At 34.9% G+C, this 13,663-nt stretch overlaps 1 protein-coding gene and 1 pseudogene across 1 annotated transcript; one reads left to right on the forward strand and one right to left on the reverse strand.

Annotated features, from left to right (window-relative positions):
• Positions 1 to 3,206: 3,206 nt before the first annotated feature.
• On the reverse strand, positions 3,207 to 5,066 carry LOC130996212 (uncharacterized; annotated as a pseudogene).
• A 7,563-nt stretch (positions 5,067 to 12,629) lies between these two features.
• On the forward strand, positions 12,630 to 12,986 carry LOC130994164 (uncharacterized). The gene has a single exon (XM_057919197.1). It carries the CDS (start codon positions 12,630 to 12,632, stop codon positions 12,984 to 12,986), a length of 357 nt encoding a protein of 118 aa, XP_057775180.1.
• Positions 12,987 to 13,663: the final 677 nt, after the last annotated feature.

The following is a 13,663-nucleotide window of genomic DNA, read 5'->3' on the forward strand; positions in this document are numbered from 1 at the left end:
AAATCTAATTTTTATCGAGATAACATAAATAATAAAATTTATTAATTTAGATTGTATGTACGTTAATATTATTATTATTATTATTATTATTATTATTATTATTATTATTATTATTATTATTATATATACATTTATTATTAATTATATTATTAAGATTAATTTTTATCGAGATAAAATAAATAATACTAAAATTTATTAATTTAGATTATATGTAAGTTAATACTATTATTATATATATATATATATATATATATATATATGTTTATTTATTTATTATTAATTATATTTATTAGAATTAATGAATCTTTATATGGAATGTAATAGTTAATTAATTAATAAATGATGAAGATTATATATGGTAAATTATTGAAATGGAACAATTCTAAGCATGCCACATAGGTTAAGGCTTAATCCTATTATAAAGAAGATTTCTTGTCCGACATGTAAATCTAATTTTTATCGAGATAAAATAAATAATAAAATTTATTAATTTAGATTATATGTAAGTTAATAGGGTTAAGTACCATTTTTCCCTCGTTGGCGTATCTATCGCGTACAAGACCCTAAAGTAAGGGGGGACGCTGTTTACTACCTCAACGTAGCAAAATCGAAGTAAATACACCCCCGCGTTTTAACACCGTTAAAAAAATATATTTTAAAAATTTTTAATTTAGGTGGGCCCCAGCTCTCTTTCTCTCTCTCTCTCTCTTCTCCCCAGTTCTCTCCACCACCGCACTCCTCTCTCTTCCAAACCACCACCCTCTACCAAACCACCGCCGCACACCACCACTCCTCTCTCTCAAGCTTCCACCGTCGGGCTCCTCCACCGCCTGGCTCCTCCACTGTTAAGCTCCTCCACCACCGTGCCCTAGCCTCTCTCATCCCTCACCAATTATCGACCTTTCTCTATTCCCCTACAATCTCGTCTCACTCTACACATCAGATTTTTCGAAGAAAGCAGCGGCAGTGCCGCCGCCATCGCCCTGAGCACCCTCGTCTCTGCTCTCTCTCACTCTCCATTTACCCTCTATTCCAGCCATCACCGCCGCCTGTATCTCAAGCAACGGCCCACCCCTCTTCTCCAAATCCTAGATCTCGGCTCTACTGTATCTCAAGCAGCGGCCCACCCTCATCTCCACTTGAATTGTGATTTGTTTTTGCTATTTCTTCAATTCGGTTGGAGAGGGAGACGACGACACCTAGAGACAGGAGAGAGAAGTAGAGGACGGGGATGTGGAGGGAGGCCGGGGAGAGGATGAAGGCAACATCGTTGTTGGATAGGAGGGGTTTCAGGGAGGAGGCAGCGATGGTCTGAAAGAGGGTGGTGGAGCTTGCGGCGGTGGTTTGGAAGAGAGAGGAGTGCGGTGGTGGAGAGAACTGGGGAGGAGAGAGAGAGAGAGCTGGGGCCCACCTGAATTACAAATTAAAATATATATATATATATATTTCTAACGGCATTTTAACGGTGTTAAAACGTGTATTTGCTTCGATTTTGCCACGTTAAGATAGTGAACAACGTCCTCCCTGACTTTAGGGTCCTGTAAGCGATAAGGACGCCAATGATAGGGGGGGAAATGGTACTTAGCCCAAGTTAATATTATTATTATTATTGCTATTATTATATATACATTTATTATTAATTATATTTATTAGAATTAATGAATCTTTATATGGAATGTAATAGTTAATTAATTAATAAATGATGAAGATTATATATGGTAAATTATTGAAATGGAACATGTCTAAGCATGCCACATAGGTTAAGGTTTAATCCTATTATAAAGAAGTTATTATATATACATTTGTTATTAATTATATTTATTAGAATTAATGAATCTTTATATGGAATGTAATAGTTAATTAATTAATAAATGATGAAGATTATATATGGTAAATTATTGAAATGGAACATGTCTAAGCATGCCGCATAGGTTAAGGTTTAATCCTATTATAAAGAAGTTATTATATATACATTTGTTATTAATTATATTTATTAGAATTAATGAATCTTTATATGGAATGTAATAGTTAATTAATTAATAAATGATGAAGATTATATATGGTAAATTATTGAAATGGGACATGTCTAAGCATGCCACATAGGTTAAGGCTTAATCCTATTATAAAGAAGATATATAAGTCATTTTTTGTCATTTGATATGTATTGTTCCGTCCGTCCACAAAGATTGTGTGTTTATTATTATTTTCGTCCGTCCAAAATATGATTGTGTATTTTCATTTTTTAAAAACTTCCTTTATAATTTAAACTTTAATCGCACTCAATATTTACAAAATATTCACCCTTTACTTTTATAATTTTATGGGCCCTATACTACTACTCTTTAATACTAAAATCACATCAACTTTTTTTTTTATTAAAACTCGCGTCCTCCACTCGATCACACACTTTTCGTAGACGGAGAGAGTAATAATTTACATTCTCCTTGATCTCTTAACAATATACATCATTATAAATATCAGCCATTCTTTCTTAATTAACCATTTCTATTATTGTGCGCTATTTAATTTATTTAACCTTTTAAATTATTAAATTCCAATAATATTTTTATCTAGAAACGGTCTAAATGGTTTACATATGTATGGGAATAATCTAGGTGGAGCTATAAAAGCATCACAAAATCTCCTGTACACTCGGGTATATCATACATTCAGGTTGACCCGTACTTAGATTCTGACCCGCATGCTAATTCAAACCCGTATTCTGATCCAAATCGTGTAAATGATACTATTCAGTTATACAAATGACACTGCTTATAATTAACATTATTCAATTATATAAATGACACTGTAACATTTTAAAATGCTATAGTGTCATTTTCAATATTTAGTATTATTTAAAATATTATAATGTCATTTATAATCTTATAGTGTCATTTATATTTTTTAATAGTATCAATTATACACAGTGTCATTTACAATATTATAGTGTTATTTATACGCAGTGTCATTTGTATAACATAATAGTATCAGTTGCAGACAGTGCTATTTGTATAACCGAATATGGTTATTTACACAATATGAATCAGGATGCAGATTTGACTCAAAATATAGATTAAGATCTGAGTACGAATCAATCCGAATATACGGTATACCTGAATATACCATGACCACCTCTAAAAGCATACATATGGATAGAGATCAGGGCACAATCCACAAATTAAAGCAGAAATTTTATAAATAAAAACTAAACAAAAACCAAGATTCCTTGCTTTACTATCACTTCAACTTTAATTTAAGTCTAACATTTCAGATGAAATAAAAACTACATACATACTTGTTACGCATAACATCTATACAATATAAACTCGATTTTCTATTATCTAAATTGAAATATATATCTCATGTATCCATCGCGATTGAAATGCCCAAGTGCATAGGATCACTACAAGAAATCAATCTCTTGTCCGAATTATAGTAATTGTGCCTCTCCCTTGTGTATGAATTCTTGTGAAGGCCACGACAGCCTTGCCGGACAGACCTGGTCCGTCCGGCGAGACTAGCGGCCGGCAAGCGAAGTCCCCGACGGGGTGTCGCACCGGCCGCGTCGGGGGCATTAGGATTCTCTCGTTGAATGTCGTTTAGCGTCGCGTCCCCTTCGAATCCCCCCGGCTTCACTAGAGCAAAAGGGTACACCACTTTCGCCGCCGCCACCCTCTTTTTTCTTTTGCCGTCGCTACCACCTGATCGATCATACACTTCTTCAATCAGATTCAAATCACACTACAAATTATTAATTCACTAATTAAATAAGATAAGCTATTATTTTTTTAATTAAAACTTGAATTATACTCCATATAGCTTGACTTTAAATTGAAAAAAAGAAAAAGCTATATATTTATATGATAGTCTATAAATATTTATGTGTGTGTGTGTGAAATTAATTATTTTAAAGAATTTTGGTGAAAAGTCCATCAAAGATATAACAGTCTTTCTTTATGAATTAAAGTCTAAAGAGAAGGGAATTGAAATTTCTGTGTGTTACTCTTTTTTCTAATTAAAGGACCGTTGGTTAGTGCATTTTGGTCAATCCCAATTGGGAAAAGACAAGGGCAGGAAACACTTTGAGGGACAAAGCTGGATTCTTGAGGAAAGAAATCTTACTCCAACAAAATTGAAAATTGAGTTAATTAATTTGTAGAGATAGAGAAAGAAAAAGCAGTTACCAGAAGCGAAAATGGGGTCTATGCAATATAGGTTTCCTTTCTCAGGTGTCCACTGGTTGTCTTTCTGAGAAGACATTGATGATGAATCGTAGGTTTCCGAAACTTCTTCACATGTTTTCAATTCTGTCACACTTGCTCCTTTTAGTTCGAAATTGTAATAATTTTGAAAAGTAAGATGAGATTAATTACCAGAAATGGTGTCGCATCTGGTCATTTGAGTGAAGGTGGTGTTAAAATTTTGGATGAGATTTGACGTCCAGCAGTTGTGCTGCTGCATTGCATATATCTAATTGATTAAAAAATGGCAATGCATATTATACATAGAGAGAGAGAGAGGAGAGAGAGAGACCTTGGTGTCGGGGTGGGGCGTGATCCTTCTCCGCTTGGAGGTGAATTCAAAGAGCACATCTTGCAGATATCCAGTGGAGAAATGATCGCACTCATCATCAATGAATGACGATTGATCAAACTGCTCATCCAATTCTAAGTTTCTCTCCATATCTGCTCAAATTAGGATCAATCGCGCTTCAGTGCATGTGTAGATCGAGCTAGACTGTGTGTGTGTGTGTGTTTATACAAGTGTTTGCATTGGCATGAAAGGGTAAAAGAGAAAGGGAGAGTAAAGCAAATATATAGTAGTAGTATAATTAAAGGTGGGAGAGGAAGAAGAAGAAAGAAGGAAAAGGGGAAAAAGTGAGGAGATGAAGGTAGAAATGGACATACATTGAGACATGTCTGCGTTGAAAACTCCAAGATTGTGAAAATCCCAAGCTACACCACCTAGGGAAGAGCTCTGCACCTTGCTGAAAGCTATGGAGTCAAGTTCATCCATATCTCTCTCTCTCTACATCTCTATACACTATTTTATACACTTTATTCATTTCATTTCTTTTTGGGGATCTTTTTACCGAGTCTCCCTCCCTCCCATGAAACATAACCCACTTTCTTTTTTGGTTTATCCCACGAAGCTTGACCTGTTTTTAAAAATAGGTAAAAAATTTATCATTTTTTCACTTTTTCACCTACCATACTTAATACATAAAATATCAATTTCTTAATTTATGTGCTAAAAAGAAATGAGTCATACTTCATGGGATAGAAGGAGTATTATTAAATATTATTTCCGTCCATCATAAATAGTTTCATATAATGTTGGACATGAATTTTAATTAAATTGTTAAATTTGTTGTAAGTACAATATATAGGGGTGAGTACAAATTAAAAATTAGAATAAATGTACGTTATTACTTAAAAATGGAATAAAAATATAACTTTAACTAGTCAAAATTAGTCTTAATTAATGAAATTCATTTAGATTCTATTAAATTTAATTAGGGTAAATGTGGATCGATCGATCGGGCATGAAGATGCATCAGAGTGTGTCCCTTTAAAAATACAATAATTTAATAATCGTAACAAGAGATAAATTTAACACTATATATTCTAAAATAAACAATATATATTGACGGCATGAATTTTGTCCATGCAATTTGAAATATTTATACATTAAGCGAAGTCACCATCGTTAGACATGACATGCTTGACTTTACAAAAATACATGTGTTTATATGACTTATATCAACTTCTGAGAGTATTATACTATTAATATCTTTACTACCAATATATACTAATAATACGAGGGAATGAGGTAGAAATGGGAGATCTGTCCATATGCATTCTAATTAACCTTTCATACCAATTCCTTTCTCATCGGCGTCGCCCCATTATTATATGTAATTCATTCATCTATGCACACATCGATTAATTTCCTCTCTAGCTATATCTTTATTTTTGTATATATTTAAATCTTTCGCTTTAATTTTCTAATATAAGTTCTATTGCATATATACATACACACGCTCATATATATTTAGTTAAATTTACAGTTGTTGTGATTAGAAAATTAATACTCCCCCCTTCTACAAAAAATAGTTCATTTTTGTCATTTTGGGATGTCCACAAAAATTAGTCTCTTTTCATTTTTAGAAATTATCTATCACATGATAGACCCTATTCTCCAGTCACAATATAATTAATTACTCCCTCCGTCCCTAAAATAACTTCCTCTTTTTCCATTTTGGGACGTCCCCCAAATAACTTCCTCTTTCTTTATTTCCATTTTTGGACACCTACTCCACCACTAATAATACTTTATTTATTCTTACTTTTCACTTTTCACCACTCCCAATACTAATTATAACACTTTTCACAACTTCCAATAATAATTATATCACTTTTTCTCCACTATCAATACACTTTACAACTTTTTATTAAAACCCGTGCCGTCCCCAAAGAGGAAGCCATTTCAGGGACGGAGGGAGTATCATTATAAACACTATTTTTTAGTGGACTCATTTTTCCATTCACAATACAATCACTATTTTTATTAAAAACGATCGTCCACCTTCATAACTATTTTTGGTGGACAGAAGAAGTAATTAATACTAATAACTAAATTGGTGGAGTCCCTCAGACCTGAATAAGATTGGATAAGAGCATCCACAGTGGACTTACTTGATAGCTACTTGATAGTTTACTTGATAGTAGGGGACCACATTGAGTAAAGGAGGCTTAATTTAAAATCCTACAACATAAAAAAAAAAAAAAAAACCTACTCAAGATAAGTCCACAACGCTTGAGCACTTCTTGGACCATGTAGTTGTGCAATGTCCTTTGTGCATCCGTCATGTGCGTAGTATCCGTGCTGAGGAGCTTCATATCGAGCTCCTCTCTCTTGAGCTCATTCTTCTTGGCGTACTTGGCGGTGATTGCTTTCAAGTTCTGGTCGGACCTGTCCAACCTCTCCACGAATTCGGGTGGAGGCTCCGAGCTCTGCAACGCCTTCCCTTTCCCCTTCGCCCGCCTTGTTTCCAATTGGCCGGGAAGACGAGATCTCCTCGCCCGACGCCGAGGTGGTGAATTCGTTCGTCTCCGTAGTCTTCGTCGTTTTTGAGGAATGCACGTCTCCCTCGAGGTACATCGACTTGAACTTGTGATTGTTCCGGAGAATTTTTCACGCGTTCCAATAGTTGAATGCGCTCTTATTTGGGCTCCTACCTTTGAAGAGGATTTGGGCCTATCCCGGAGCATGTCGTCCGAATGGCCGGAAGACCACCGGGTGCGCGTCTCTGTCCAAATACTTTCCCAGAGCCGCACATCTGCACTCACTCGGGCCTAGTGCCCTTGAATTTGGCGGTGTTTGAGGTTGGCGCAGATGAGGGGGTTGACACGGTCGAGAATTCCGTGTCCAATACGCCTCCCCCTTTTGATCGACACCACGGATGGCGTTGTTGATCTCCTCCGTCCAAATTTGGACGATAAGGTCCGTCTCCTCGAGGGTGTAGGTATGACGGACAGTCCTTCCTTCCGTCGGCGCCTTCTTGTCATGCTTGATCTTGTAGGAGATTTCCTTCATCCGGCCTCATTTCTTCGGTTTGGAGGAACTATAGGCCGTCGGTGACTCCTCCTCGCCGATTGGAGAGTCCTCGCCGGTTGGAGGGTCATTCCCCAAGTTGCATCCCGTTAAATCGAGATGATAATCGGCCAATCAATCGAAAACCAAAAAAAAAAAAAGTTGTATTCTACCCAAAAGAGCCGTTTTTTAAATTTCAAAATTTGTTTTTTTTTTTAATAAAGGCGCGTGTACAATACGCGCCATATTCACCGCCCATCGAATGATACTCGAGCGGTCGAGTAGCCCTCGAGTAGGGGCCGGCTGCATCACCCTACTCGATCTCGTCCTTACTCAAGTAGGGGAGATCGAGTAGAGCGTTGCGGATGCTCTAAGCATTTAACTTGTACTCATATATAGCTACTTATTGCAAGCATATATTTAAACGAAATAGTATGTCTGTTTGATTTATTACGATTAAATGTGTGTATATGACAATAATAATACTTCCATTCGTCTCATCTATCTTGAAACATTTTTCTTTTTGGACGTCTCATTTATTTTGAGATATTTTTTTATTTAGCAAAAATTTTACCTTTTATTCACCTTTTCACCTACACGCAAAATATTATTTTCTTAATTTTTATGTCAAAAAAAAATTAAGATAGTCGAAACAGAGGGAGTAATATCAATTCAAAAAAGAAGAACGATATAAATAATAATCAGAGCATGATTTTAATTGATCGGTTTGGTGGTTTTTGATAAATTTAACATGTACTAAGTATAATTTGTAGATAAAGTAATTTGAGTAAGCAGGTAGAGAGAGTTTTGGAAGGAAATTAGAATAGGCAGTCAACGGCCAGCAAGAGAAGGTGAAAAAGACGTGTTTGTTTCTTGGGATTCGGGAAATATATGCTTCACTTTTTCATATTTCTGTAAATTTTTATGTGGGGCGAGAGCATTGGTGGGGTTAAAGTGGGGAACTAAATAATTGCGAGTTATCATACCTTCTTTCTATAGCATGGCAAAAAGGGATTTTCAAAACTCACCTCTCCTAATTTATAATTTACATACAAGTTCTTGACGAAGTTGGAATAAAATTACTTAAATTTATTTTAACACGGTGAGTTTCATTGCAAAACATGATATCAATTACTAGTATATACAGTTATTGGACATTGTACCTTAAGATACTTACTATAAGCATCATTGCTATAAGTAGAATGCATAGTATGTAAAATTAAAATATGATAATGATACAATGATTTCAATTTTCACGTGGATGTATATGATTTGCACATACAAAATAGATGTATTGTGTGTATGAGAGAGAGAGAGTAGTGACTGCATGGCTAGGACGCAATTCAAATGGGGTGTTTCTCCTTTTGATTTTTGGTTTCCAACTGTTTTCTCTTTTTGGGTTTTTGATTTTGGCGACTTTTTTGTTCACTCCTGCTGTGGTGGGGTCATGCCAATCTCATGCTCTCTTTTTTTTTCCTTTTTTTTTCTTCAAGATTTGTTAAGAGTTGGAGTATAATTTAGTTTATTTCTAGTGGTTGGAAATTGAGGTTTCAAAAATTTAGTCAATATGTATGATGATAGCCCTGGTCAAACTTCTTTAAGGCATGTGTGTTTGGACCATGCAATGGTGGTTTGTAATAATGTGATGAAAATTGGGAAAACAATGTCCTATTCTACTTTATTTTTTGTTAGAAGGGGAAATCTATTGCCTCTTAATTAAACTTGGACCTGTACGGAATAATCTATGAATTTCACATATATAGAAGTGCAGATCGCACGAGTACTCAAGCTCTATGTAACCTACAATATTTTGATGAAATATGAACTCGTGATACAATAATCACAAGAGCTCAAATATGGATATTCAAAACTTGCAAATAACCCAAAAAAAAGTGCAATTTTTTACTCACTTGTATACTTCAGTAGAAATGAAACTCACAAAATTCGTCAAAATGTTTAATTTTGGTTATCCACCGAGCATTGCACACTAAATTAATCCTTTATTAATTTCCCATATTAATTCTTCCCTAATTAAGGTGTTGCACTTGGGTAAGTAGAGTGAAAAACGAGGTTGGTAATGATGTTGTAGTTGGTGTTGAGTCCTGATCAACAACATGGAATGTTGGAGGTAGGAGAAAGAAAAGGGAGAATTCTCCAATTACAAATTTGTAGGATACCCCTTTCTTTTTCGAATAGATGTATTTTTTTTTAATTTTTTTTTTTGATGTCTAATAACAATGTGCACATCCCATTTTTTGACACTATCTCACCACAAATTTGTTATTCCCATTGTCCGTGTAAAAATTATCACAGTTTCCTTTTCAGTCTGTCCATGAAAATTTTGACACTTTCATTTATGGTAAATGATCCACACATGATACAACTCCATTCACATTTAAAGCGTGACACTAACAACTCCACTCACATTTTATTAAAATTCGTGTCGTTCATCATGTGGCAAATTTTTTGTGAACGGGTGAGTATTTTCTATTCTCACTTTCTCAACTTATTCACAATTTCACTTTAAAAAAAAAAAAAAAAAAAAAAAACTTATTCACAACTTGATTCACCGCACGTTACGCACTGTAAACATACTTTTTATTTCACTGTCATAACACTACAATCAAAGTGGATTCATTTTCTCACTCACAAGATCCCGACTTAACATTTATTAGAACTCTTGTCAAAGATTAATAGTGTGCATACTGTGCCGGAACGAATCCGTTTTACCCATACTCAGATTCAAACATAATCATGTATCGTTAAAATTATAATATATTAGTATATTATTGATTTTTGGACGGTCTCACGCGAGTTTTTGTACAAAGAAAATTATGTTGAAAATAAGATGGATAACTTTGTTCCACATTTAATTATATACGAATCACTTGGTAAAACCTTAGATTATTTAAACTATTTCCACATTTTGGTCATAATAACCTTTAAGTGAGTTATATTTGTTTCTTACATTCAAGCATTAAGATTTATTCGTAGCTTTTAATTCGATATGTATCCCATATTCAGAATCTTTTTTTATTTTGTTTACTTTTTCTGGACCCAGCTGAAAAAGTCCACTGGACCCTCAAATATACTGTCGGGCCGGCCCACGTATTGGATTCTCTAGACTCTGTTAATATTCCTTCATTGGCTTCTGGGCTTCGGTTGTCGAATGATTCAAATTCATAATTTTTTCTAGTATACTATTAAAGAATTGATAAGATACATGATTAAATATTTTTATTTTTAAGAATATAATTTTTCTAATTTTATCCTTTCAATAAGATAAGAATCAAACAAAAATTACTTAAATGATAGAAATTACTTAAATTCATTAAAATAAATAAGAGATTAGTCTTACTATTTTTATCTATCAAGACTAATATTCAAAAATAAATGACCAACACTTTGCGTAAACATTCCATACCTATCCGCAATTCCATGTACAATGCTATTTTTTTTCTATCTTTTGTAAAAATTATTAATTTCATATTAAACTTTTATAAAATTCCATCAAATTAAAACTTATAGGAGTATAAAAGAACATTTCTATTCTCCTAACCAAATTTTTACTTTAATTAGTGAAATTGTTGAGATTAATAAGATTAAGGATTAATTGCATATAATATCACCAATTTTGCCCGAAATCCATTTTTTCCACGATCTTTAAAAATTTCATTTTTTTTAATCAAATATTTTGATATTTGTTCAATTTCCCCACAATTTTTTTTTATCGATGACCGAAAAAATGACATAGCAGTGATGTGGATTTAATTTTACACGTAACACTACCGTGGATTATATATGAATTTCAAGTTACACATATAATATTAAATAATAATAAAAAGCCATAATTTTTTTTAATTGCTCCTTTTTTTTAGGCAAAAGAAAATTAACGTTTGTGTTTAGTTTGTAGAATCCAGCGTCACAAGGTTCCTTTCCAGATCAGTGTGGAAGTCTTCGTGTACTGGTCTTCCAAACTAGTGGCGCTGATTGCTCGCTCATATACCTCATAATTAATCTTCGTGTTTTCAATCTTCCAAACCAGTGCGCCGATTGTTGGCGCAAGTGTTTCGCCAGGCAATACGCCGATATTTCAACCTTTGCTGCTTGTTTACATCTACAAAAAATGAAATTAGAGGGAGAACCAAAAGAGAAGGAAGAAGAAGACATCTTGTAGATTGAAGAAGAAGGAAACGAGAAAGAAGAAGGAAACGAGAAAGAAGAAGAAGAGGGAAAACTAGATGGTGCGATAATACTGCAACAGGAAGAAGAAGAGGGACACTGCTTTTAATTTAGGAACTAGGGTTTTAATATTTAAACTGAAACGCAACGTTTAATTTACCGGAATAGCGTGGCCGGAGAGTCACATCAGCGCCACGTCAATTCCGATTTGAGGGGGAAAATCGTGGGGAAATTGAACAAATGTCAAAGTATTTGATAAAAAATGAAATTTTTAAAGATCATGGGGAAAATGGATTTTGGGCAAAAATTCGTGATATTATATGCAATTAACCCTAAGATTAATATCACTCGAACGACACTGCCATTTTACCAATTTAATTTGGCTAAATATAAATTGCTTCTTTAATTTAATTTGGTCGACACTATTTATAAGAAAATTATTATAATATCTAACATCTTCAATTATAATTTAAGACCGAAAAAAATAAAATGATACAATTTGAATTCCACATAGATAATTTGTTTCTTTAAATAAAATTTGAATCATAAATTGACTTTTCATGAGACTTCAGTGAAATTATACAATTTGAATTTCACATTGATTTTTAAAGATGCTTCATAATGGAAAATAATATAACGCGTATTTTATTTAGGGAAAAGTATCAAATAAGCGCCTAACATGGTGGCTCTTATCACGTTTAGATCCTATAGTCGATGTTGGGTCAACTAAACCCTCAAACTGCCTAATTTCGAACAATCGAGCCCTCGCCTCTAACGGTCAGTTGACGCCGTTTGTTTTCATTTTTTTAATTGGTGGGCCCAACCCTAAGAGCAGAGCAAGTTCACTGGGGATGGCATTCTCCAAGGATGAAAAAACGTACGGCAAGGCGACGCTCGCGGTTCTGAGATGGATCAAAACCCTATTCTTCCTGATCACGATGTTGCTATCTCTACTCCTATTCTCCGCCCCGGTTCTCCTCGTCGTCGCCGACGCGCTCCTCCCCTCCGCCTTCCTGTCCGCCACCATGTCACTGTCGTCCCTCAACCTCCAGACGCTCTCCTCCCACCTCGGCAACTACGACTTCCGCTACTCGCTCATCCATATCCCCCTCGTTACCAGAGTGGTCCGCTACTCGCTCATCGATATCCCCCTCATCAAATCGCGGCGTCGCCGACGTGGAGCTTCTTTAAGAGAGGGCTCTGCTTGAACACTGGTGCTCGGGAACTCGGTGTTCATAGATTAAGCTGATTTCCACAACCACGTTGCTCGCCCAGACCTTACAGATCTCGATTTCCGCCGTCATTGATTGATTGTCTTTTTTTTAGATTTGGGGGTTTTTTACCGCTCATGATCGAAAATTGGGGTTTCTTGCGGAGTGGCCGTCGGGGTACTAGGAGGATCCGGCATGACTGGCCGGGGAAGGAGCCACCGCAACTGATTTTCGAACATAATTGATGGTCAACACCTTCCGACATGTTTCCGACGTGTTTCCGGCGTGCTTGGCAAAGAAGAAAGCATGGGTCCCACCACCAATGAAATAAAAATAAATAAAAAATAAAATAGTTAACGGTGTTAAACCGCCGTTAAGTCAGAGGGGCTAATTGAACGAAATTAAGGACTTTATGGGTTTAGTTGGCCCAACATCGACTATAGGGATCTAAACGTGATAAGGGCCACCATGTTAGGGGTTTATTTGATACTTTTCCCTTTTATTTATTAATTTATTTTAATTTATAAGGCATTTTATTTAATAATGCCCTTTACTTCAGTTTACATGCTTGACTTGTTTAGTTAACCTATCTATAGAAAATTTGTTTATATTTTCAGCAGTTGAATTTTAATACATAAAAGTTAGGGTTTGTTTTCTCTTTTCTCTTTTCTTTT

The sequence above is a fragment of the Salvia miltiorrhiza genome, chromosome 7 (genome assembly GCF_028751815.1).
Source record: "Salvia miltiorrhiza cultivar Shanhuang (shh) chromosome 7, IMPLAD_Smil_shh, whole genome shotgun sequence".
NCBI classification, from domain to species: domain Eukaryota; kingdom Viridiplantae; phylum Streptophyta; class Magnoliopsida; order Lamiales; family Lamiaceae; genus Salvia; species Salvia miltiorrhiza.